This window comes from Girardinichthys multiradiatus, chromosome 5 (genome assembly GCF_021462225.1).
Source record: "Girardinichthys multiradiatus isolate DD_20200921_A chromosome 5, DD_fGirMul_XY1, whole genome shotgun sequence".
NCBI lineage: Eukaryota > Metazoa > Chordata > Actinopteri > Cyprinodontiformes > Goodeidae > Girardinichthys > Girardinichthys multiradiatus.
The window spans coordinates 30,219,906-30,246,657 of NC_061798.1; the positions used below are offsets into that span (position 1 = coordinate 30,219,906).

At 41.1% G+C, this 26,752-nt stretch overlaps 1 protein-coding gene across 1 annotated transcript in view; it reads right to left on the reverse strand.

Annotated features, from left to right (window-relative positions):
- Positions 1-1,983: 1,983 nt before the first annotated feature.
- pkd1a (polycystic kidney disease 1a) overlaps positions 1,984-26,752 on the reverse strand; it is an 85,035-nt gene continuing 60,266 nt past the window's right edge. Inside the window, exons 28-56 of the mRNA XM_047365021.1 lie at positions 26,168-26,327; positions 25,781-25,933; positions 25,538-25,682; positions 23,973-24,308; positions 22,970-23,058; positions 22,563-22,881; positions 21,552-21,723; positions 20,480-20,744; positions 20,204-20,399; positions 18,895-19,065; positions 18,655-18,798; positions 18,367-18,577; positions 17,758-17,884; positions 17,562-17,672; positions 17,425-17,474; positions 16,888-17,102; positions 16,722-16,800; positions 16,518-16,633; positions 15,752-15,954; positions 15,272-15,466; positions 15,047-15,186; positions 14,609-14,739; positions 13,135-13,237; positions 12,869-12,982; positions 10,833-11,004; positions 10,453-10,743; positions 8,717-8,851; positions 6,696-7,022; positions 1,984-6,304 (exon numbers count right to left, since the gene is read on the reverse strand). Coding sequence (XP_047220977.1) covers positions 5,300-6,304; positions 6,696-7,022; positions 8,717-8,851; positions 10,453-10,743; positions 10,833-11,004; positions 12,869-12,982; positions 13,135-13,237; positions 14,609-14,739; positions 15,047-15,186; positions 15,272-15,466; positions 15,752-15,954; positions 16,518-16,633; positions 16,722-16,800; positions 16,888-17,102; positions 17,425-17,474; positions 17,562-17,672; positions 17,758-17,884; positions 18,367-18,577; positions 18,655-18,798; positions 18,895-19,065; positions 20,204-20,399; positions 20,480-20,744; positions 21,552-21,723; positions 22,563-22,881; positions 22,970-23,058; positions 23,973-24,308; positions 25,538-25,682; positions 25,781-25,933; positions 26,168-26,327 — 5,875 coding nt within the window. The 3' untranslated portion in view covers positions 1,984-5,299. The remainder of the gene's footprint in view (positions 6,305-6,695; positions 7,023-8,716; positions 8,852-10,452; positions 10,744-10,832; positions 11,005-12,868; positions 12,983-13,134; positions 13,238-14,608; positions 14,740-15,046; positions 15,187-15,271; positions 15,467-15,751; positions 15,955-16,517; positions 16,634-16,721; positions 16,801-16,887; positions 17,103-17,424; positions 17,475-17,561; positions 17,673-17,757; positions 17,885-18,366; positions 18,578-18,654; positions 18,799-18,894; positions 19,066-20,203; positions 20,400-20,479; positions 20,745-21,551; positions 21,724-22,562; positions 22,882-22,969; positions 23,059-23,972; positions 24,309-25,537; positions 25,683-25,780; positions 25,934-26,167; positions 26,328-26,752) is intronic.

A 26,752-nucleotide genomic window follows, 5' to 3' on the forward strand; every position in this document is an offset into this window, starting at 1 on the left:
TCTGAAATGTGGTGTTCTTTATTTTTGTGGCTTAAGAAAACCATTAAAACCCCATTTGTTCTGTAAATAACGGTGTGCTTTTGTATTTACATGATTTTGGCTCATTGTTTGCCTTTTAAAGCGGTTTTGTCTCAATGCCCTCATAAGGCCGAGTTTTCAGTGGGTAAGTTCTTCACCAAGAGTCTAAAGACAGCGCTTTAATAAACTGATGACCAAATACTAGAGATGCTCAGATCTAGTTTATTGGGGGTTCTGGTTCGACCCTGACATTTCTATTTCAGTATCTTCTGATGTTTTCTGAGCTGGAATGCTTTTTAAACGTTTAGTGTTTCTCTTCCTCTTTTTGTACCTTTTGTACTTTTGGTCATTTAGAGCCGTCTGCTGCAGGATGTTTAACACAGACATCGTGGGTACCTGATGTATCAACGGGCAACTTAAAGTGATTTTCTTGATTCCCAAATTCCAAAATCCATTACAAAATGGATAAATAGGAGTCTTTTGGTGCAACAGATTAACCACAAAGGTACTAATGGTTTCACTGCTGCAGTTTACTTTAATGTGTCAGAATAAGCAAAACGGTCATTTAAAGAAACTTGCTGTAAACTCTGTGGCTTTTTAAAGTGGTGAAACTTTGTCGAAGTTCCCCTAAAAGCAATTTATCTCACAACATGTATACTTGGTGATAGCATAAGGAGCCATGTTGCAGTGAACGTGCATTAATTACCATTTTAACAACTTTTTGTGGGCGATCAGCATCATTAGCACATATAAAATCCCTTAGATTTTTTTTTTCAGTCTGTTTTTTGGTTTTCTACCTAAATTTATGTTTTCATTTTTTACTTTTTCAAACAAATCTGGCTGTAATGGTTACAATAAAATGATTATAGAAATGATTCATATCAAGACTTAAATAAAATGTTTATACAGGCTATAGCTTATGTATAGTTCTGAGATTCCTATGTGTATTTTGCACCTACATCTTTAAAGTAAAATCTGCCAAGATATGACAGGACCTTGGTGTCTGGATTGGCAACTTCTCACTGATCCAATCTGAAAACAACGTCTGTCTGGGGTCTGATCCCGATATCGGATCATTTTTCAGTCTTGAATCCACTCAAGTCTGTGGAAATGGTGGTGGACTTTCTGAGAACACCACCCCCATACACCCCCCTCACCATCCTCAACAACACCATGTCGGCCGTGGACCACTTCAGGTTCTTAGGAACCACCATCTCTGAGGACCTGAGATGGTCTTCACACATAGACACTGTTCGAAAGAAGGCCCAGCAGAGACTGTACTTCCTGAGGCAACTCAAGAAGTTCAACCTTCCACAGGAGCTGCTGGTCATCTTCTACACTGCCATCATTCAATCTGTTCTGTCTTCATCCATCTCAGTGTGGTTTGGCTCATCCACAAAACAGGACAGGTCCAGACTGCAACAAATAATCAGGACTGCAGAGAGAATAATCAGAGCTGACCTTCCCTCCATCCAGGACTTATACAGGTCTAGGGTCAAGAAAAGAGCTGCTAAAATCTCTGCAGACCCCACACACCCTGCTCATAAACTTTAGAGTTTTACCTTCAGGCCGCCGCTACAGAGAACTGTTTACTAAAACCAGCCGCCACAGAGACAGTTTCTTCCCCCAGGCTGTTTCTCTGATGAACATTCAATAGAGTACAGAACAACAGCATACAGATGTTGCAAATGCACCATTTTACTATATATGTGTATATTGTACATTGTAAATATGTATATTCTGTAATACAAAAACAAAACCAAAGAGCAAAGTGTACCAGAGTCAAATTCCTTGTTTGTATGTACAAACTTGGCAATAAAGCTGATTCTGATTTTGGTCTTGTATTTACCACAAACTAACAATGGATCAAACCTCTCTAACTCCCAGGGGTCTAATAAGGGAACCGTTTCCAGTCAGTATAGACCTCTATTTTGCCCCATAAAGCTGAATAATTTACACCTTGCAGAGCTGTCAAACACTTTATTCGACTTTGTCAAGTGCAAAAGCATGAGAAGTGCTACAACTGCATGAATACAAGGGAAAAAGCACAGGCAAATGCTTTCAAACAACAGACTGCACATAAGAACATAAACAGTTTAGCTTTGGCACCATGCTCTTCCACTCTGTACACAAAGAGAGGATAGGTTTTGGCTGTTGTGGATCAGTTAGACAAGAGAAAATCTTAAACTTTAGAGATTGCAACACCAGTGCTTGACCTAAGTGTGTGTCACTGAGCACAAATAATACAGATCACAAAAAACTAAAATATATACATCCTAAGGCCCAAATATATACAAAAATTGTACACACAGTGAAAAGGGATGTTTCTGTAAAGCTGGATAGTTGAAAGGTGAAAAGGACACCAATTCAGAGGTGTTTAAAAACTGAACATTCACCCTCATTTACATTGAGGCAGTGCAGCTCCTTCAATATTTTATATAACAAATACCAGTAATGGGATTTTCTTTAACTGGACACATTTGTTTGGATTTGGCTCCAGCTGTAACAGAGAGAGAAAGGATGGGTTCCCTGAGATTTGCCCACTGGCCACAGGAAGTTGATGCTGATACAAAATTATAACAAATCAAACAGCTGTCAAACATATAAACAAATGCAAGCTACTTCTTGAACAACACTGTGGAAATGCTTACAGAAATGTCCTCTTAACATAAATGTACTCATAACCTGACACACGATTAATTAAATATGGTGTTTAACATCATCTCCTTTACAGAATAAAGTGCAAGTACAAAATGAATGAATGTATGACTAGATAATATCAAAATGCATAAATGATTTAAAAGCTTTGGCAGCACTTACGGTTAAGTAATTAGGTACAGTATGAGTGAAGCTTTCTGTTTTTGGTATGGAGACCAAGCTTATCACTTTATGTCACATCGCAGTGAAAAAAACCCACATCAGTAAAAAAAAAAGTGCTTTAAATCCGATCCATATTACACACAAAAACAACAAACATTTAGGAAAGATAATCAGAATGAAGTCAGCATAGCTTTATAATTGGTGAACCTGTGTAAATAGTCATGTTTAGGTGAAACCATCCATATAACCTTGATTTCCATCCCTTTGTTTCTTGTTCTGTTAGCACTTACTGCAGCTCTGCCTCAGCCTTCTGCTGCTTCTCATCTCCCTTCCTTCACATGAACAGCGCAGGTCGTACTTATTGGCATCCCTGGGAAAAACGTGTAAAAAGCCTTCAAATAAATCATTCATCTATTATTACTATAGTACATCTCAAAAAAATCTTGATAATTCAGCTTTTTTTTAGAACATTGATTCGGTGGGAAAAAAAGACCAAAAAAGGTAAGAAAAAATGGTTTTTACAAAGTGGCACAAATACAATCCCTTAAAAATAAATATCAAACATGGTTTAATCTATGCTTAACTTTTCCAAATGAATACACAGACTGCATTTTGATTTTTCTCACAAATCTTTGAACCATTTCAAAATGTAATCTCTTATTCATTATAATTGTTAAATAAATGTGGTATTTTATTTTATTATGTGGAAGTGCTCCTTGAATAATTTCAAATTCCTGACTATGATGAGTCATAGTTTTCATGTTTAAATGCATGTTATTTTTGTTGTTCAACCACTTAACAGGATTTTCTGAGATATTGTGTGAAAAACAATGTCTCCTACTTCTTAATGCTCATTTTAGGGGTTAAGATGACGGTGGTGCCCACGCATTTGTGTCAATTTATGACCAGAACTTCCAGAAGATAATTATCTGTTATGGAGCTGGCCATCTCAACGCTATATCTTCAACTATGCCAGATGTGCCATCTACAAGTTCCAACATCATCATCTGGGCCCAGTTAGGCTGTTTTATGTGTCTTCAATGCTTTAAGTAGAGGTGTTTTTTGTGCTAACTCCTAAGAGACTGTGCTTTCTTTTTATCCACTTGAAGCCTCCAGTGACTACTCCTTGCAAGTAACCCCTTTCATTATTCTGCTGTTATATTGATATCTGGATTCGTCTAGGACCCAAAGAGTCATCCCTCTAAACATACACATCAGTTGACAGAACTCTGTTACTTCCCTCTCCTTCCTCGGAGAAACCCAGCCTACTGGCGGAAGTTTCTTCGACACAGGGATAAGAAACTGGCCTGACATTTCCAACCAGAACATAAGGTCAGCAGGATTCTGTGCGACCCTGCTAATGTGGAACGGGATAAGAATGGATGTGGAAGCATGTCCCTTTAGAGCAGATAGTAATCACATTAAGTGCAGATGGTTTCACACAAGATTTCACAGGAATCTGATGAAATCAAGACAACTATTAGAGGTGAATCATTTAAATAATAATAGTTACTTGATATTAGACTTTCAGTTAGTTAGTTTGGTTTAGTACCAATAATAATTGTTTTTAAAAACAATTATTTCTGTACATAGGAATATTTTTCCCACTGAATAAATGTAGTCAAATTAAATCTTGTTTTTTTCTAAATTCTTTAGAGTGAGATTATGCTGTTGTAGTAAAACATTAAATTACTTTAAGACTTCTGCACATCTTTGTTAGTAAATGTGCTGGCACTGTATCAGCATCTTCAAGACGGGGCTGCTGAAATCTCAACAGCATCACTTGCTGCATGGTTTTCCTTGTCCCTCAGTGGGCCGGAGCATACGACACATTTCCATCTGCTGATATGTAACTACAGTGTTATATACAGGTGTTTACAATGTGCGTGCCTGCAGGAAACTTTGGTTCCAGGATGGTTTGAACGCACCCTCGGTGTCCAAAATTTTACATTTAAGAAAATAAAGATAGACAACACTGAGTGATGAATCAAATATACAGAAAAGTGTGGCTGAATAGTCTGCTGTCAGCTCATTGAGTCATCTGGTGAGCACGTTTCTGTGCTCCTGTCACAGCGCCATGGGACCTTCGGGCTGACATGACAACGGGGAAGTGGCAGGGTTTATGGACAACTACACACAGAAGTTTAATCAGTCAGATTAGTTAGCATCCGGTGACCCGCACCATGGTTTAGCGTGAGCCAAGGTCTAATTCTTATGCTCCTGATTATCCTGAATTTTCCCAAACAATCTTCTCAATTATTCTGTCTTTACACTATTTTCTCATCTCTTGCCAATCCAATGGTTTCTCTTCTCTCCCAGGGTTTAAAGAGGTTCATCTGGGGACAAGACCAGCTGTCCTCCTTTTCCTCTTGTCCTTAACCCAACGTTTCCCCCCTACGTTCTCCAGCTCTACATTCCTCTTCTAGTTGCCCTTCGATCCTGAAGGTTTGGGAACATTCTGCTAAGTGGGGTGCACCTTGTTTTTCAGGGGTGGGGGTTTCCGTTTCCTCTTCCTTGTGGGGATGGTTGTAGTGTGAGCTGGGTGGTTGAACAGACTTGTGCAGGGGAGGGTCTCTCTTTCTGTCTGGGTATCCCGGTCTCGGTTATTAATGGGTGTGGAGCCATGGGTAGTCGGCAGGGAAGGCGTGGGTGCTCGGGGGTATGAGGGAGTGGAGGAGGTTTTGGAGGGTGGGTTGTGGAGAGAGGAAGAGCTCTTTCGGGAGAGGTCAGTGGTGGGTTTATCTGTGACTGATGTGGGAGAAGGTGCACTGACTGAAGATTTGATTGATGATTGTGAGGTGGGGGGCTGTGTAGAGGCTGATGTAGGTCTTGGTTTTGAAAAGGGAACAGGTGTGGGAACAGGAGTCTTCTTGGTAGAAGTGTCTTTTGGAAGTTTGCTTTTATCCCCCTTTTTCTCCTTTCTCCCCCTGGTGTGCTTTTCTTTTCCAGTCTTTCGTTCTTTCACATCCTTGCCCTCCCTCTTCCCTCTCTGTTTCCCATCACTTCTCTCGTCTTGACCGTCTCCTCTCTCTCTCCTATTGCGCCTCCTTTTCCTCTGAGCTCGCTCCAGCCTGCATTCAATGTGGTAAACGTCCTCTGTCGCTATGTTGACTCGGTCGAGCTGTTGCAGGAGAGCATCCAAGGTGGGGAGCAGCCTCCTCAGAGACGCCTCTGTCTCTGCCCTCTCCCTCCAGCTCGTTCCACCAACCACCACTCCTGGGCCGAGCCCCAGACCCAGACCCAGACCCAGGCCCAGCCCGAGGCTGATCCCGGGAGCCTCCGTCAGGCTGCAGGGGCTCGAAGAGGCTGGACGCCATGAGGCCTCGGAGCCGGCATCGACGCTGTCCGGGGTGGGCGGGGAGTCTGGACTGTCCAGCGGAGGCAGACACAGGGACTTACAGTCGCTGGTGGAGGATGAACGGGATGGAGGGAGTTCCATGCCTTCGAAACGCACTTTGTGACGAAACTGCGAGGGAAAGAAATAATCATCAGACTATTTGTGGATTTGCCTAAGCATAAAAGATTCTGGTCCATGCCTTTTTTCCTTACAAAACAAATAGATTTCAAAATTGTTAAAACATATAAATTAAAACCTTGCCTAACATTTTTATGATCTGGAAAAGGATTATTTCAACTAATTGTTTTGTTGTTTATTTTATATGCAAGATGCATGATAAAAGAAAATCCTGTGGTGTTAGTACACACATTTTCCTGAAAATGCTAATCTGAGTGATGTGCTAAGCAATCTTTCAAATATTTCCTGTTAGTGTGTGCAGGACTGGGACAATAAGGAGGTTTGTCCTGCTCATAAATTGGCCAAAATCCCATCAGCTGCAGATGTAAAACAAGAGCATTACCTCTTTGGTCCTGCTGAGTCCCATCCACATTTTGAGTCGTCTGACGAACAGCTCCACCATCTCGTAGTCTTGAAGATCCACAGCGGGGCGGTACAGCTCTGCTCGGGCGCGCCGGTAGTTCCTCAGCAGCACAGAGATAATCAACCACAGGAAAACCAGCTGGAGAACGGAGAACGTCATGTGGAACATCAGGGAGGAGACTGTGTAGGAGGGACCGGTCATTGTTGGGTTAGGGAGCCCCGATAAAAGGCCTCTCGCACTAGCACCCAACAAAGACAGACAGGCGGAGCTCACACTGCCGTAACCATCCAGCATAGAGTGGAAGAGCTGCAGGGGAAAGTCAAGAGAGGAGAGGAGCTTAATAAAATCAACTCAAAACCAAGAAACCAGCTGATATTTAACGACGATGCTGATTTTGCTTACTTGATGAAGAGTTTTATGTTAATCTACATTACAGACCAAAGGTTTGGACACACCTTCTCATTCAAAGAGTTTTTTATTTTCATGACTATGAATATTGTAGCTTCACACTGAAGGCATCAAAACTATTAATTAACACATGTGGAATTATATACTGAACAAAAAAGTGTGAAACAACTGAAAATATGTTTCATATTCTAGGTTCTTCAAAGTAGCCACCTTTTGTTTTGATTACTGCTCCACACACTCTTGGCATTCTGTTGATGAGCTTCAAGAAATAGTCACCTGAAATGGTTTTCACTTCACAGGTGTGTCCTGTCAGGTTTAATAAGTGGGATTTAGAGCCTTATAAATGGAGTTGGGACCATCAGTTGTGTTGTGCAGGAGGTGGATACAGTACACAGCTGATAGTCCTACTGAATATACTGTTAGAATTTGTATTATGGCAAGAAAAAAAGCAGCTAAGTAAAGAAAAACAAGTGGCCATCATTACTTTAAGAAATTAAGGTCAGTCAGTCCGAACAATTGGGAAAACTTTGAAAGTGTCCCCAAGTGCAGTCGCAAAAACAATCAAGCGCTACAAAGAAACTGGCTCACATGAGGACCGCCCCAGGAAAGGAAGACCAAGAGTCACCTCTGCTGCGGACGATAAGTTCATCCGAGTCACCAGCCTCAGAAATCACAGGTTAACAGCAGCTCAGATTAGAGAACAGATCAATGCCACATAGAGTTCTAGCAGCAGACACATCTATAGAACAACTGTTAAGAGGAGACTGTGTGAATCAGGCCTTCATGGTAAAATAGCTGCTAGGAAACCACTGCTGAGGACAGGCAACAAGCAGAAGAGACTTGTTTGGGCTAAAGAACACAAGGAATGGACATTAGACCAGTGGAAATCTGTGCTTTGGTCTGATGAGTCCAAGTTTGAGATCTTTGGTTCCAACCACCGTGTCTTTGTGCGGCGCAGAAGAGGTGAACGGATGGACTCTACATGCCTGGTTCCCACCGTGAAGCATGGAGGAGGAGGTGTGGGGGTGCTTTGCTGGTGACACTGTTGGGGATTTATTTAAAATTGAAGGCATACTGAACCAGCATGGCTACCACAGCATCTTGCAGCGGCATGCTATTCCATCCGGTTTGCGATTAGTTGGACCATCATTTATTTTTCAACAGGAGAATGACCCCAAACACACCTCCAGGCTGTGTAAGGGCTATTTGACCAAGAAGGAGAGTGATGGGGTGCTGCGCCAGATGACCTGGCCTCCACAGTCACCGGACCTGAACCCAATCAAGATGGTTTGGGGTGATCTGGACCACAGAGTGAAGGCAAAAGGGCCAACAAGTGCTAAGCATCTCTGGGATTTTTTGTTCAGTATATAATTCCACATGTGTTAATTTATAGTTTTGATGCCTTCAGTGTGAAGCTACAATATTCATAGTCATGAAAATAAAGAAAACTCTTTGAATGAGAAGGTGTGTCCAAACTTGTGGTCTGTACTGTAAATACACAGAATGTAAAAACCTCTGGAATAAACATTAGATAAATCTGAGGATCACAATGCTGATGCAGCAAGGGAAAACAAACATGGGGAAACTCTGACCAGGTGTCCTGTGTGGGAGTAAGCCAGGAGCAACAGCAGCAGAGCCGAGGCGACTCCCAGGAGCTCCCAGGCCGAGCGCCGCAGGGCTCTGCCGAACACGGCCCACTCACGAAGAAAACGCAACTGGTGCGACGCCTGGGTGACCGAGAGGGGAGGAAAAATGTAAACAAGGAGAAAATGCTTTATGTACTTTGACTGTAGTGACATCTTAATGCAACAAAGTATTTTTCAGTTCAACAATGAAATGATGCAGCATTAATCAATGTTTTTCTCTTAATCTGAAATAGATAAAACAAAGTCACATGTTTGCATCTCAATGTTTTCGGGGTAAAATATATTCCCAAATTTCTTATTCAATGTCTCTCAAGTAGAATTAAACATTGCATCTGTTAAGGACAAACTTTGTTTCATTCTGGTTAACATTGCCAAGACATTAGCCAGAGCAACTACAGGGCTTTACAGCACAGAAAAATCATTAGATACACACAAATAGTAGTTAAACTGCATTGAAATACAGCGCCATCCACATTTATTGGCACCCTGGTAAAGATGAGCAGGAAGGCTGAATTAGGTTAATATTTTAATGCAGTACTGAATCTCACAATGAACAATTTAGAAAAACCCAACCTTTAATTTGAAAATATTTAATCAGTGCGGGCAAAAATCCACTGTTAAAAACTTAACCAAAATAATAGTGCCAAGGTTATTGGCACCACTAACAGCAGAGAAACAATAAATGCACCATAAAAGTTAGAGTCAGAACTTTTAGGAACTCTTAATTAATAATTCATGACTTCCTGTTTCCCTGGGGCATTAAAAATATGTGACACAGAGGCCTATGTCTATTGTCCATCCATTAAAATGAAGAAGATGAAAGAACATGTCATTCAAGTGAGGCTGATGGGTTTTGGTCAGGAAATGGCTACAAGAAACATTTCCCTGCCTAAATGTACCCATATCACAGTCAGAGCAATAATTCAGAAAATAAGGCGGGTCCAAGATCTAAGTATAATTTATCACCACACACAGTGAGGAAGATAGTAAAGAATAAAAAAAGCGAGCATAGCACAACCAGCATTGCTAACGGCAAACAGCAGTATCTGCCTGTATTCAACAGAAAATATAGATCCTAACTTTCCAAAAGTAACAGAAAATGAGTACTTTCCTGCTATCTGCTAAAAATGTCAATACTGTTCAAAGTGACAGGCTGAGGGAGCTTCAAACATGTCTGGACATGTCATACAAGATACATTTTCCTTTTAAATACCTTCTTGCATCTCTGCTTCTCCTGACTTAAAAAAAGTACTAAATTTGGGTCTTCTTCCCACAGTAACAACTCCCTCACCAAAGAGTGTTCCTGTAAATGCAACCTGATAGGACCTGGGTTTGGTGCTTTCAGTGACAATAAATTGATTTAATTAAGTTTTTTAGTTTGTGATTAGTTGTTCATAGGCTTAACTTCCAGTCTGATTTTGCTTTGCATCTCTAGTAAAAAAGTCCCCAAAACTTACTTAGAACTACAGCTGTTTTTCAGTGTCAGATTATGCTTCTATTTATTTTCTGTATTTTTATACATCTGTACAGAGGAAGCCAATAAGTACTGAGGTCACTCTAAATGATTTTTCTGTTTAGATTCGATTTTACCCAACATTTTGCAGCTGAACATTGTAGTCAGATTACTGGTAATTTTAAAATCAAGAGTTGAATGAACAAGATTTTATTTTCTTCTACTTTACCTTTAGCACCAGAATGAACAGCAGCATGGCAGACATGACGGTGTACAGCTGACTCTGCCTGGCCAGCGGGTAGAAGTCCGTAAAGGCGTCCCGGGGTTGCTTCAGAAACAACATCCACTGCTGCCTGGCCATGACGGAGCGGCTCAGGTGTAGCCCACACACAGATGCTCCCAGACATAGCTTACATATACCCAGCAGTCTCCATGATGACAAGAGGTACCTGTAGCCCTCTCTAAGAAACCCCAGGATCCCTCGCACCAGGAAATACAAGATCAGGGAGAGGAGGACCATCTGAATAACAGATAACCATAGACGTTAGAGGAATGGGGAAAATGTTTCAGTCACATCTTAGGTTTCATTGCTGAGTGAGATGCATTTACCGTGAGAAGTAGCTGAAGGTCCAGGCCTGTGATTGGCCACAAAGTGAGGACCAGGAGCTCCAGGCTTGACTGAGCACGCTCAGAAACTGGGAACTCAAACAGAAACCTGAAAACAGCCAGCAGGTTTGTGTTGATGTTGTAGAGGGAGAACTCCACACTCATGGCCCGAGTCCTGCAAACACACAAACTCATTAGACTGAGATCTTTATCATGTTTCATTTATCTCCTTTAAATTATGCGTTTGTGTCAGATGTTTTATTACAGATGAAATAAAAAATCTCAGTTTTGTTTAAGTAACATTCATCATCTCTAATTGCCAAAGCATCTGGAGATCAGGTCGCCTCGGTTTCCACCTTCGTCCGCTGCCCGATCCGCTTTGCACCTGTCCCTCAGGGTTCCCCTTGCAGGTGGTGGGCCCACTAGGGGATGGCCTTGCGTCTCTCGTTCGGGCTTGGCCCGGCTGGGTTCCGTGAGGAGCAACCAAGCCACCAGGCGCACTCCGACGAGTCCTGACGACCCCAGGCCTGGCTCCAGGGTTGGACCCCGGCTGCACCGTACCAGACGAAATCACGTGCCTCGATTTATATGGTCCTCATGAAGGCGTATTGAGCCGCTCTTTGTCTGACCCGTCACCCACAGCCTGTTTGGCAGGGGAGACCCTACCAGAGGCATTTAAGCCCCAGACAACATAGCCTCTAGGATCATTCGAGCACTCAAACCCCTCCATCCCATTAAGGTGGCGGTTCAAGGTTTAGTTGTTGCTTTCTCCACAGTAACTATCTGTAACCTCAAAAGTTGTCCTGACAGGATTAAAGACTACCATCAGTTATAATTTGCAGAAACCATTGCTGAAAGAAAGCCCACGGTCTTTACCACCTTGTTTCTATGATTTATTTTGATGTAATTTTCTTTAATCATAATGACTCCAACCTGGGTGGTTAGTGAAATCAACAAGAGGGAAAAATAAAACTGTCCCTTTTCTCTTTGAAACTTTACAAAAAACTAAATTCTCTGTATTTTATCTGGAGTTTATCTGATAAATACACACAAAGTGTTACATAATGAGAAGTGAAAGGAGAATAATACATGGTTTTCATAATCTTTTACAAATAGGAATCTGAAAAGTATCCTGTACGTTTGATACCCCTTAATAAACTTCAGGGCAGTCAATGGCCATTAGAAGACAGGTGGCTAGAAAAGAAAGTCCACATGTGTGTATTTTAAAGAAACCAGCTGTTCTGTGAAGACCTCTGGGTTTTTGTTAGAACATTAGTGAAACAGCAGCATCGTGAAGACCAAGAAACACAGCAGACAGGTCAGGGAGAACAATGAGGAGAACTTTCAGGCAGGGTTAGCTCAGACCAAAATCCCAAACTTTGAACATCTGTTGGAGCACTGTTCAGTCCATCATCTGCAACATACCATCCGCATGGTAAAACATGGTGTATGCACCATCATGCTATGGATTGCTTTACAAGGGAATCCTGGGAGAAACCTACTAGAGGCTGCAGAAGACCTTGAGACTGGGTTTGAGGTTCACTTCCTGCAGGACAATAACTCTAAAAATACTAAGAGCTATGATTAAATTGGTTACATCAACTCATGAGTTAGAGTCATCCAATATGACTGAGATTAAACTATTTTGCAAAGAGAAAAATAAGAAAATATTGTTGTCTATATGTGTAAAGCTGGTAGAGAACCAAAAGAGAACCGTAGGTGTATTTGCAGTGAAGGTGTTGACTCATTTGGAGCTAAACATAAATGCACACCACATTATCTGATTTTCATTTGTAAGTTTAAAGTTTGAAAATCACAAATCACTTTTCTTACACTTCACAATTACGTGTTACTTTGCATTGGACCGCCTTATATAATCCCAATAGAACATCTCAAATTTTGTGGTTTTAACATGACATGATATGAAATGGTATATTTTTGCCAGACATTTTGGATATTTATGCAGCAGAGGACATATTTCTTTATTTGAAACCAACTCTCCAGGTTTTCCTACAGTCATGTTGCTTCCTGGTCATTACCTGTGATTGATCCAGTGCAGCTGCTGCAGCTCCTGTAGAGAGGAAGAGGCCTCCTTCAGGCTTCTGTTGAAGTGGTGAACCACATTTCCGCTGCCAGACTCCTCCATCTGAGCCCTTGGAAAGTAAGTGGAAGGACACATCGAGCATTAAAAAAAAGAATATGATACCTAATTTTTCCCCTCATATGTTCGAGATAAATTATTGCCATCCAAACTGCATTAAAAACAGCTGACATGATTCAGTCATGTCATCAATGTTTTTCCTACCAATCTGTATGGATCGCACCAATGACCGAGGCATTCTCTGTGGCCCGAGTCGGGGATGTAACCAAGGGAGGTGATCGTTCTCTGGGTCTGAAACCACCAGCAGCTGGAAGAAAATGTGAAACTTCAGCAAGATAACAATCTGGTTATCATCTTTTATTTCCACCAGTTTTACTGAATGCTACTTAATTTTCTTTTGCCTTGATATTTAATGAATCAGAAAAAAAACTTGCAATTGAAAATGTCCCATTTTGGGTTGCATCTTCACCAAAACAAACAGATGGACAGATGGCATAATCTAATAAAAGGTTTTCTAATAGATTTAGGTCTGTGAAACTGAGTTGCCATGGAAGAAGGTTGGATTTCTGTGTTGATTTGGTCATATACTTTCTATCATTATCGTGCTCCTGCCAGAGTCCACCACATTTTATATTCTGATGTTTTAAGATATTAATATGCTGTGCTTTCTCACAAGGTTCTCAGGGCTTTTGGAGAAGAAACGGGCCCACAGCAACACAGAACCCCCGCTGTACGTAACAGTGGGTATAAGGTGCTTTTCCACAAATTCATTCTTTGCCTTACGTCAGACTCACTTGGAGTGCATGTTGCAAAAAAAGCTTAATCTCAATTTCATCTGACCAAAGCAGATCTACTTAACATCCCAGTAGAGTTCAACAAACTCCACACATTTAGGTTTGCAATCGTTGGACAGAAAATGCCTTTTTACTAATTCTACCCATGAAACAATCAATTGGTTAAACTTTTTCCTTTTAGCCATGTCCGGATGTATGATCAACAAACATTGGCTTTACCCGAATGCTATGTTCTCCTGTTTTATTTTGAAAAGCAGGTGAGAGAAACATGCCTCTATTTTTACCCCAAGAAAACTGGATGCTATGGATTAATAATTAAAATGTCCAACAAACTGATCAACCTAACAAAGTATAAATGACTAAATGGTGCAGTCATATTTATTGTATGTTAACTGTTAGTGGTGCAAATATCCATGTCTAGCAATTATGTCTCAACATTGAATGTACTTACATTAAAGGTTCAATTTGTCCCAATTTCTTTTCTGTGAGATGCTGCTGGTGCATTACAAATGAATACATTTTTTTAGGCTTTTTACACATTTTTAACAGGAATTTCAATCAAGTGTGGAGCATGTTGTAGCGGTGATCAGTCAGGGTGTTTACAGCCACAAATATTCATATTTATGTTGTTTAAAAGCTGAATTAATTTACTAAGACAACGAGCTGATCATAACTATGTCAGCAGTAATATTAAATGCTTTTTGCCAAACTTACTGTAGACTCAGGTAAAAGGAGTAAAAAAATAACAAAAACAAATATAACTTCACTGACAGCAAAGTCAGTAAAACAAAAGAAAGGCATCTCTACAAACAAACTACTGTCAGTGAGGAGCTCTGTCTCATTAGTAAGGTCTGAGTTAAAGGTTCATGATGAGGTCAACTCACCCTGTGTGTCACGGGTTTGTCGGAGCCTCAGAGAGCCGAGCAGCACGCTTCCTGTGTCTCTCAGGAGTGAAGCTTCATCCAGGAGCCGAGGCAGCAAAGATCCATTAAGCCAGGCCAAAACGTCATCTCGTCTTAAAGACAAAGTAACGTATTCATCAAACACAATGCATGAACATACAAAGGAGAAGTGAGTAGATAACATGTTTAATTAATTTTGACCTCAAGAATATTAGCTCAAGAACTTTTCTTAAATAAATATTGCTTTTTTTGTGTTCATATCAAGGTCATTAGTTTATAATCAGGTCTCAAAAAAGAGATGACATCCCACACTTTTTGTGGTAAAGCAGACCAGCCAAATGGCACTGAAAAATCACAGCAGGTTACATTTAAAATCATTCTTAAAGCCATGACCCCATGACAGTACTTGTAAATTAGTACCTGCTGACAGTGTGGTGTTCAGGTGTGTGTAGGGCTTGTTGCAGCTGAATCCTCAGTCTGAAACTGTGCGTCTCTTTCGCCGAGTCAGAGTAGTTGAGAAGCAGGACAACCAGCAGGAAAAACATGTAAACCAGGAAGTTCTGCAAAAACAGAAACTAATTTTTGCTGCTGGTCAACAAAGCAAAGATTGTAATGCCTCCAGCACAGCGTCTGTTTCCCACAAACCTTTAGCATTGTGTGCAGCATGTGGACCTTGCGGGCCTGGTGTCGGGCCTGAGACAGAGCGAAGCCCTGTGGCGGTCTCACCCTGGTGACCCTCTGGACCACTCGTTCCTCTCGAGGGTAATCCACCAGCACGTCGCTGTCCTCTGGACGCAGGCGGCGCACACACACAGCGAAGTAAACAGCCTCACATAGCACCTGAGAGAAGACAGCAGCTGTTAGGCTTGTAAACACTTGGACACCTCAGGTTAATGTCGGATTTGCACCAAACAGAAGCTGGATTCAGGCTCATAAGCAGCAGGAAAAAATGAAAAACCCTACTGGAGATTTAAACATTTCCAAAACAACACAGCCAGCAGGGCAAAAAATGTACAGAGAAGTAATTTAAACTGACGAACATGTAAACTGTGTTGAATTTAGAAATAATTATGACTGTAAATCCTGTACTAGCATCACTAAGAATAAAGATTTGGGTGTTTTTACCTTAATTGGCTCCAACAGCAGACAGGAGCACAAGAAACTGGTGAAGCAGGAGATTAACCACATCATGGCCACCTTCTCACTGAACCCATAGCCCGCCCAAATAGAAACACAGCTGGCCAGAGCGATTCCCGCCCAGCTGCCCCACAGCGCTGCCTGTCCACACCAGGGAGGGTACCGTCGGGGACGACACACATCGGTTACAACTGAGGTCAGAGAGACAGGGGATTATTGGTTAAAACCAAAAACAGTACAGTGTCTTCAGAACATGTTTCTACAACCTGAACTTTACACATTTTGTCATGTTACAAATACAAACTTTGATGTTGTAGGGATTTTATGTCATGATGTTACATAACTGTAAAGAGGAGGGAAAATGAAACAATGTGACGCATCTAAAACATGGTTTTTACAATTTTCACAAATAAAAATCAAATATTTTTTGTGTTTTAGCTTTCAGAGAAATGTCACTACAGAATGATCCTGCCACCATTGGATGGTGTGTCCAAGGCATAGTGTGCTGAACTGGATTTTAGTCAGGTTTGTCAGAGTAAAGGGGCAAATACAAATGCTAACTGGATTTCTATTTGAAAATATTTTGAAGCCACTGTATAATTATTTTCTATTTTGTAATTATGCACCACTTTGAGTTGGTCTGTTAGATGAAATCTTATCAAAACACATTGAACTTTGTGGTTTTTGTGTGGCAAATTATTGAGAATTCAGGGTGGTGTACGCTCATTCCTAAAATGTCCCTGTAAACACACACCTGTATTTGATGTGAAAGCTGTTTTTGGTGGATCCCTCCTGATGGATTCTAGTGTAAGAGGTTCACTCAGTTTCTGAAGGAGAATCACTTCTGTCTTGTCCCCAAAAATACTTGAACTGAAGTAGAAGTTATAGAAATACATCAAACACCAGGAAATGAATCTTTTTGCTGAAACATTTAATAAACAGGAGAAAAACAACTTACAGGTCGGCCATCTCACTCTCATCTGCCTGAGGAAAGAAGTTCTGCCCATCTTCCAAGATGTGTTTGATCAGATCCTCGTCTGCAAACAGAAAGCAGCCCGAGGTCAGTATTTTTTTTACCTCAAAAGTGTCTGATTCAACATGGACTCCCATCGACCCGTGGTTACCTGACGAGGTGAAATGTTTGTTGGCCGGATCAGATCCATCATCCTCCTCAGGGTTCAGGGTCATATCATCTCCCAGGTACCTGCTTCCCTTCACCCTCTTGAGCCTGGGCATCCCTGCCCCGTGTCTGGTCCCTCCCACCACCAATTCGTTACTCATCAGCTCCGGCCAGTCCTCGTCGTCTGTATCCTCCTCTGGCATGTCCCAAGTGTCCTCGCTGAAAAGAACAGTGACAGATGTTTGCTGCTTTAATGAGCAACTAGCTAAGTTTATCTGAAAGTCTTCAGAAGATCTCTTCAGTCAGTTGTGATGATCAAACCACCTTGATTAATTTAGAGAGTTGTGTTGTGGCTTTAAGAAAAGGTTTTGCTTATCTCATACTCAATAGAAGCCAATATGAAAATATTTTCATCAGTGCAGTTTTTGTTTTCCCTGAAAGCTTTCATGTTTCTTTCTTCTCGTTTTCCTTTAAATCTGCTTTCTTTGGTGTCTTCTTCACCCATACACAGTCTGAAAATAGCCAGCAAAGACTAGTTCACCTTTTGATAGATGGAGATGGCAGATCCATGTTTGTTTCCTCTGAGTTGGACTGAAAAACAGAGACGTGTAAAAGGATTAATGCACAGATTAACAGCTCATTATTCAATAAATTCTTAAGTCTTGGATTAAACTTCACCTCTCCGTTAAAAAACAAGAAAGAACTTCCTCCAATAGAGTTGTCCAGGAAGTCATCAATTTCCACCGACTCCTGATCCATGTGTGATGACACCTGCTCCACGGTCACAGACTGGAGACACACGCAGACATATAATCTCTGAGCTTTGCATTTTGAAGCAGGGAACAGAATGCGGTCTATTCTAGTGTTACTGCACCTTGCTGCGGCTCATTCTGAATACTGTGAAGACCAGCAGGTAGAGAGGGTAGACGACCAGACAGGCCACCACACCGGCTGCTAGCGTCTCTCCGTTCAGTGAGGAATGCTGGGACGCTGCCCTCTGGCTGCAGGGCGAGATGACATTGAAGGGTGTAAACGTATTTCCACGAGTTGGAAATTTACAAACACCTCCAAACATCTAAATATGCCGACCCCTTGGACTTTTCATGTTAACAACCACAAACCTTTTTGTGTGTTCCTTGGTCTTCATGATGCTGTTTGTTCACTAATGCCTTTAACAAACATCTGAGGCCTTCACAAAACAGCTGCATTTAGACTGAGATGAAATTACACACAGTTGGACTCTGTTCACTACAAAGGTGGCTTCTGAATGCAACTGCTTGCACTGGATTTGATTTAGGGGTATTTTCAGATTTTTAGTTGTTGTAAAAAAAAATAATATAAAGCCATTTTTCTCCAGTTAACAATTATATTAGTTGTTGATCTATTACACAAAATCCTAGTAAAATCCACTGAAGTTTGTGGTTGTAACAAAGCAAAATGTGAAGGTGGCGTATAAAGAAAGAAGGATGAAAATCCCACACACCTGTATCTTTTGTCCACTACCGTACTGTACCACAGGGTGTTTGCCAGCAGGATAAGCTGCAGCAGCACAGCACTGCATGTGGCTCTCTGCAGGCGGGTAAAGGGGCTGCGGGGGGGCCTCTCCCACAGAGACAGCCAAAGGTGACTCTCACACAGCGCCCTTTGCAGCTCAGACCTCAAAAGACGGGGCAGCTGATGAAGCACAGCCTCCTCTGAGAGAACAGAAACATCTACGTTGATGTGAGCAGACCAATAGCACCGAGCAGGAGTTAAGATGTTTGATATTCACCTGTGGCCTCCACTTCAATCTCCACCCGTCCACCGGTTCTTTCATTGTCAACTGACAGCCACTCGTCAATCAAGAAGTAGTAGCTGCTTTCCGTCTGCAGGTCTTTGACCAACACGTACTGCGGCATCCATGCTGGAGACAGGCCTGCGGAGGCACCAGCAAATAATGGTTACAGAACATTCATAAAACAGGTCGTAATGAAGGAGTGTCTATTGCTGCCTAAACAGAAATCTTCTTCACCTTTGTTGTCGTGCCAAATCCGGATCTTCCACACACTGCCCAGGCTGGCGTCCGTGGCGATGTGAAAGATGTCGAGAGCATTGCGGGCGAAAGCTCCTTTGCTGTCAAGATGACGGTGTCCGCTGCGGCTCTCGCGTCCATACAGGCTGATTCCTACATGAGCCGTCGTACCTGTACGGACAGCGAGGGATCGATAGCTCAAATACTGAAGGTCTTACTAAAATAGTTTCTCAATTTTAGAATCATATGCTGTGCTGGTCAGGTTTATCTTTAAAAATTAGATTTGTGTGCGCAGGTTTTTATTTATTGTGGATTTTTCTCTTATCCACACAGACGCTCAACTATAAACAATTATTCCCCACCAATTGTTGTACAAATGTTGCAGGGAAACCACACTCTTTCTGTTGCCATTAACACACTTTAAACATAATTCTGACTGGTGATTTGACAACTCTTATCAGAAATGATACAGTTCATTTAAATGTATTAGATAGATTTAAATTTACCATCCAGGAATTTGTGGAGGTAGGGGCCATTGCAGAGGCTTAACGTTAGCATGTTTTATTCTCCAAAACCAGTTCTGACGTGTGTTTGAGAGCATGTCGGAACACTGAACTCTTACATTTTAGAACACAATAACGAAATTTATGGCTCGAGAAATCAAGGTGAGGCTTTCAGACCTAGGAACACTGTACCAACTGTCAAGCATGGTGGTGGTAGCATTATTCTGAGGTCTGTTTCGATGTCAGTGACACAGATTAACTGCACAATACGGATGGAACAATAAAGAAGGAAAATCCTTTTGGACTGTGTTTCCAAACACAAAAGTGGGTCTTCAATGGATAAAACAGACTAATATTAAGGTTCTGGGATGGCCTAAATCTCAGTCCTATTGAAAATCAACTATAGACGTTGCGTGAAAGCCAGGTCCTTGCCAGGAAACTACCTATTCAGAGGAGCTCTCTCATTTCTGATAAAAAGAGTATTTAGTAATATTCAGAGTATTTCAGTACCTTGTTGATGGGCTCAAGTTTTGTGGCTTTTCTACAACTTGTTAAGGTACTTTTAAACATTTATAAGTCAGGGTGTATATCTACATTTGCACCTATATGCAACCCTGTTTGGAGAAAATCCAAAATAAATTCAAACTTGTGTTCCCAATTCTCCTTTTTAAAATGTCTTAAAATGTTTTATTTTGTACAATCTGGACAAACCTGCACAAATGTACATATCTATAGATACATTTTGTTTTATGAATATTGATTCAAGCAACTGTTTTAGTAGGGATTTTTTGGATTTTCTGCCTCACCTGCCCCTCGGCTCCAGCCAGTTTTGACTTGGATCTCGTATTTGAAGCTCCCGTTTTGGCCACAGAGAGGAACCACACCTGCTCGGCGTAGATCTAGCTGGTCCAACTTGTGCAAGATGGCTGCTGCCACAACGTAGCTCAGCAAGCCCAGTAAACACACCAGCAGCACAATCAGGCTTGGTGCACCTGAACGATCCTAAACCGACAGGGAGGGAATAGTTTGGGTTGTGTCTCTAAAACAGATTTCTAAAAAGCACGTGTTTTAGTGGTACTGACTGGCATTTTAAAGCTAACGGCGTTGGTCGGTACAAACAGGCCTACGGCAAAGGATGTGAGGTGTCTGGTGCGACAGACAGCTCTGCTGAAGTTGGTCTCTGCCAGGGGGACCATGCCGTCTGTCCTCCACTGCTTCTCGGCTTCACTGAAGTATTGACAGAGAGCGGCAAATACCCTGACCTCCAGGCGAACGGTAGCAGGCTGAGAATCAGGGCTGCACGGTGTGCTTACATTGATGAAGTAATTCTGAGTGGTGTCATAGGACCTGGCAAAAACAATACAAACATGCCAAACATGAAAAAAGGTCAAGAAACAACATCCAGATTTAAAATACGATCAATATCTCCAGCTTTACACTTGTTTGTTGCAGGCTGCCAAATTCTGTGTATGCTTTCTACAAACTTTATTATGGTAACAACACTTGTTACTGCACAGTAGTCTGTAGTCTGAAGTGCATCTGACCATTCAGATGCACTTGAGATGGGGTCTTGAGCTGAGACTCCACTAGAGCTGCAAAGGTATCATTATCACAGTATCACTGTATGCAATATCAGTAGAGCAGCACAATCATTGCTGCAATGACAGTGTGAACAATGCAATCCTAAGGGACTGCTTTTGTGCAATATTTGCAATCGCTCCTCAATGCCAACACCGCATGAACACCTTTTCAGATGCTGAATCTTACAGAGTGGCAGGGGCATTTCTTTAATAATGAAGAAACAAAAACGTTTTTAAGAAATGTGGGTAAACTCAAAAATTCATATGTCATCTCAATTTTCAGCAGTGGCATCGAAATTTAAAGGTTTTACTTATCTTGCATCCCAAATTACAATTTCACAACGATCTGCAATAAAGACCAGCCTTAAGTACCATGCTCAATAGCAACGATTTATTTGCTGATGCTTTCAGTTGTTGCGTTTAGGATCAGAGAACATTTTAGCTTCAATAATAAGAAACCACACCAAAGTTTCTCTTGGCTATGAAAAGCACAAAGTTAACAAACAGCACCTAATTCAGGCGAGAGCAAACAACCTCTTAAGTAATAAATCCCCCTGGTGGTTCAGAGACTCACTCTGGTGACAGGAAGAAGGTGTATTTCTTGTGGTCCGGCCCTCTGGTCATGCTGAGAGTAATCCGCTTCCTTTCCGTGCAGTTGAACTCGCTGGGTTGCTCATGGGAATGGAGGTAGGCGGTCAGGAACGGCTCCTCCTCCCCTTTTTTGCCTTCAGTGCTTTTGTTTGCATCTGAGAAGGAAAAAAAAAAAAAAAAAAAAAAAAAGAAAATGCAAAAATGCAATCAAAATATTAACTTGAAAATAAAGAAAATCAAAATAAATGCAGCCACTTGGACAGTATTAATAAAAGTAACTTTGGAAAAATCCAGGCCCAGATTGTTTTTAATATTCACAAAAGAGCTGAGGGAGATTCGTAGTCTCCAAACATTTTGCCATGTGTGCCAAAAACTGCGCAACAATTTTTTAAAGTTAAAAATACAAGAAATAACGTAGTAAAATGTGTTATTTTTGCTTGCTTGGCAATAAACTAAATACACAATATTTTAGTTTAACAGACAAAAAGAGTAAGATTTATTTATAATAAAGGAAGGCTCTATTAAAACTGTGTCCCGTGTTTGATTCTTTCTATTTTCTTGGCCTAGAAATTTGTTTTATTTTACTCTTAACAACAGCAGGAAGCTGAACTTGCTTAATTTGGCCAAGTTTAATAAAAGGGTCAACCCAACTCTGCTTCTGAATAAGTCTGAATGTGTATTTACTATGAAATTAAAATAGAAGCACAAATCGTGGCAGGGCTGGTCAGAATTACTGCAATACAACACCAATAATGCCTGGCAAGTTAATAAAGAGCAACATATAATTGTTATTTGTTGATCCAGAGCAAAACTGTAGAATGGAAACATAATGACAGAAAAAACAATCAAAAACTAAAAAAAGACATTATTTCTGCTTTTATATTTCAGTCCATACGTCCTCCTTAATTTTAATAAAAAGCTGAATTAAAGTGGGTTTTAGCTTCCTTATGCTGCTCTGGATAACAATGTGTCTGTGTTGTAGGTAGTTGCTCACCTTCTACAGAGGTGAAGTTGAGCTGCACAAACAGGCCCGCCTGTCTGTTGCTGTTTCCTGCGTTGATCCTGACCACCACAGAGTCACAGCGGCTGATGTTTACCGCTCTGGCTGAGGGGACCCCAGCAGTGCCAGGACCCCCAGCGCCTGCTTCCCCGCTGCTCCTGCTATTGTTAATAGCAACAGTGATGGCCATGCTGTCGTCGAGCCCAGAGATCGGGATATGTGTGCCGTTTTCGGTGCGAAACTCCATGGACGCCACCTCGGAGGAGACGGCGTAATTGGAGATGTAATTGAAGGGGAAGGGATTGGACTCCACCTGGATCAAACGGAGGAAGGTTGATATTTCTACAGACACGGTTCATCTTGAGCATGTCTCAGCAGATTTCATCCTTTGATGATATTACCTGAAAAAGTAGCTGCAAGATGCTGTTTCCTACAGCAGCTCTGCCAAGACTTTGGTTGAAAGCTCGAGGGATGGAGAACCGTTGGCATTCTGAAAGAGGAGGAGAGGATAAAGATCTGCCCTCTCAGCTTGGCCTATAAAGCAAAACTCCTGTAGATCACAACTAGATAAAAACCACCGCCTTACAAAAGCTTTGATACCGCTTGAAATATTTTACTTTTTGTCACTGTACAACTGCAAACCTTGGGGTATTTTATCAGCATGTTATGTGGGAGATCAACACAAAGCAGTGCTTGATTGTGAAATAAAAGGAAAACTGACACATAGTTGCAGCTACACCACACTTTTCAGATTAAAGCTGGTAATATGCATCTATTTCTTCCACTCACAAATATATCCTATATTGTGTAGGTCTAAAGTGTTAGGCTGCAGGAGGACATACTGCTGCCATTAACTTTATGGTGTGTTAATATTATCTCTCCACTAAAGCCATGCTTGACCTTTTAGGGGTTTCTCTGAGACAAAGATTTCCTCTTAAAAAAAGAGAGTTTTCTCTTCCTCTATTGCCAATGCTTGCCAAGCATGAGGGACTATTGAAGAATTAACTCAATGCGATTAGTAGGGCTTCTTTAGATAGAAAACCTTTTTCCTATTGGCATTATAAACAGTCTTTGCATTGTTTTATTACAAGCATCGAATTGGATTTTATGTATTTGAAAAAGAATCTGTCTATATGGTTGGATTACCTTTATTCTTCTATTTATAAATCAGATATGTGTTTTTGCACCAATGCTCCAATCCTATCTATAATTTATATCTGTGTGTTGAGATGACATTTGAAATTCGTCCTATTTAAATAAACTGAATCGACCTCAAACTCCACAAAAATACATTTTATTTTGTGCTTGTAATGTAATGAAATGTTAAACAATTCTTGGGGTCTAAATACTTGCAAGGTGCCTTGACTTCCATCAGTTCCTCACACACTAAACACACAAGCAAACCTGGGCTGCTGTTGCCATGGTAGCAGAGGAGACTCTGGGGGTCGGCCAGTTTTCCTGTGGCGGCTATCTCAGCCCCTCTGAGGATGAGAGGTTCCTCGTTGAGCACCCGGGCGTGCATCAGGATTAGCATGAGGACAGAGGAAAGGCTGTAGGCCTTTGCTGCCACGTGCAGAGGGTAAGGTTCCAGTGAGGAGGGTGGGGCGTCTATCAGGTGGTTTCCATAATCAACAGATGAAGAGGAAGAGGAGGAGGTGGAGGAGGGAGAAGGAGCATCCACACGGGCAGTCTGGAAGTTAAATTGGGAGGCTGACTGGCTGACCTGATGGATCAGATCACCTGACGAGAGAAGAAATGAGATAGTTAAAGCAGATTTCCATACCAGAGAACAGGGCACAGAGTCTGGAAGTAGAGAGATTTCTGCTCCATAAACACTGAAAGAAATGTATTCAACAATAAACCTTGTTGCTAACAAAGGTTTGTTAACAAAAGGAACTTTTTTAGGAGAAACTTAATCATTGATAGGTCTTTGATGCAGGTTAGACATCCACTGAATTAATAAACAAATCAACATCAACGTTGCTGTGTTAGTACTTTATATAACCACAAGTCTTTTGGGGTGTGTCTCTACCAGCTTTACAAATGTACAGATAAAAACCGTTGCTTATTGTTCTCAGCGAAATAGCTCAAGTTCAGTCAGCTTCCATTAGACTGAATGGAGAGCATCTGTGAACATCAACTCTCAAGTCTTGCCTCAAATTCTCAGGTGGATTTAGGTCTGGGCTTTGACTAGGCCAATATAACAGATAACTATGCTATAGTTTTAATCAGAGGTCTCCAACTTCAGTTCTTTAGAGCCACTGTCCTGCAACATTTAAATGTATCCAATAGCTCTCGAGAACTTAAGTTGGAGACCTTTAAATTAAACCATGGCATTGTAACTCTGACTGTATGTTTACGGTTGTTGTCCTGCTGGAAGGTGAGCCTCCATCCGAGTCACAAGTCTTTTGCAGCTTCTAACAAGTTTTTTTGAAAGGATTGTCTTGTATTTAGTTCATCCATCAACCATCTTCGTTGTGCAAACTGAAGAAAACACTCCCCAAAGAATAATGGTGCCACAACCATGTGTTATCATGGAGATGGTGTGTTCAGGCTGATCTGCAGTGTTAGTTTTGCATTTTCTTAATGTTCTGCATCCCAAAAAGATGAACTGATCCCATCTGATCAGGGCAACTTCTACCATGTGATTCCTGCATCTCTTGTGACAATCCCTTGAATAAGATTTTATTTTGAGGTATCAGAGTAAAGTGGGTTGAATACAAATGCACAGGACACTTTTTAGATTTTTAAAAACTGGAAACCAAGTTAAATTTTCCCTCTATTTCATTTTACGTTAGTACTGTTGTAGCGATTGTTGTAATCAACAGCTGTGAGACCTATGAATAAATACAATTACTTATAAAAAACTGGTCAAAAATTGTTTATGAAATGATTCCTGTAAAATGAAAACTCTCAAAAACAGCAAACTGCTTCTGTCCTGCACATACAAAGAGCAAACACGCACTTACCCATGATGTGAAGGATGTTATCAGCTATCTCAGTTGGGGGGACCGTGCCCTGCTTGGTGTCCGTCTGCAGGATCTCAAGCATGGACTCCAGCTTGTTTAGAGTGCTGTTCTGACACTCCTCACAGATAAACCCCCGACTCACAGCCTAAAAAAACAAAGCACACGGAAACCATCAATCTATTTTCCTGATTCATTTGTGCTCTTCTCAAACTTCCCACAACCCTTTACTTTCATGTGGCCCACCGTGCACTGTGCCAAGGCGGCAGACGTCTGCTGGATGTCGCTGACGGTATTCAGGTCTAGAGCAGTCAGCGCTCTGGTGATGTTGCTGCGGACTCTAACTCTGTAGTCACGCTCATGTCGGGACACCCGTGAAGACACCCTGGTTTGTTCATACTAATGAACAAGAAGCACAGAAATATATATATATATATATTAATCTCTCTCTCTCTCTCTCTATATATATATATATGTATATATATATATATATATATATGTATATATATATATATATATATATATATATATATATATATATATATATATCCTATATATATATATATATATATATATATATATATATATAGCTGGACATTATCAATGAGTTCCGGGTGAATAGACGCTCCTTACCTCATTTAGCACTGTAATGAGAGCCAGCGATAACTCTCGGACCCTTTGAGAGTCGCCCTGTTCTAACAGCTTCTTCAGTTTGGTGTCAGTGATCTCAGACAGCCAGTGAGGAAGACTACTGTACTCAGGGGGTAGATCTGGCAACACAACCTGGATGGTCCTGGATGCAAACACAAAACAAACCGATGCTGATGAGTTTAGGTTGGGGGCTTGTCATTCGCCCCTCGCCATTTCATTCTGTCGTATTTTAGCCCATTGGCTAAAGGATTCATCTGTCACAGATGTTTTGTTCTCTATTTTGAGAATCAATGAAGATATTTTCTATACTCTTTACTCATAGTCTGCTATAATAAAATGTGGTTACATATGTGGTTACATAATATTTCTCAACAGAACATTGCTTAAAGTTGGTTTAACTTGATCAGGGTAATCTGTCAATTTCAGGGCAAACAGCGCAAGAGATTTTTATACTCTACAGTAAGAAATTGACAAAAGAAAGTAGTTAGAAGTCCAAAAAAGTGCAGATTTAAGAGACCACTTGTAATTATTTTGTGTCTTTTCATAAATTAACCCAATAAGAATATA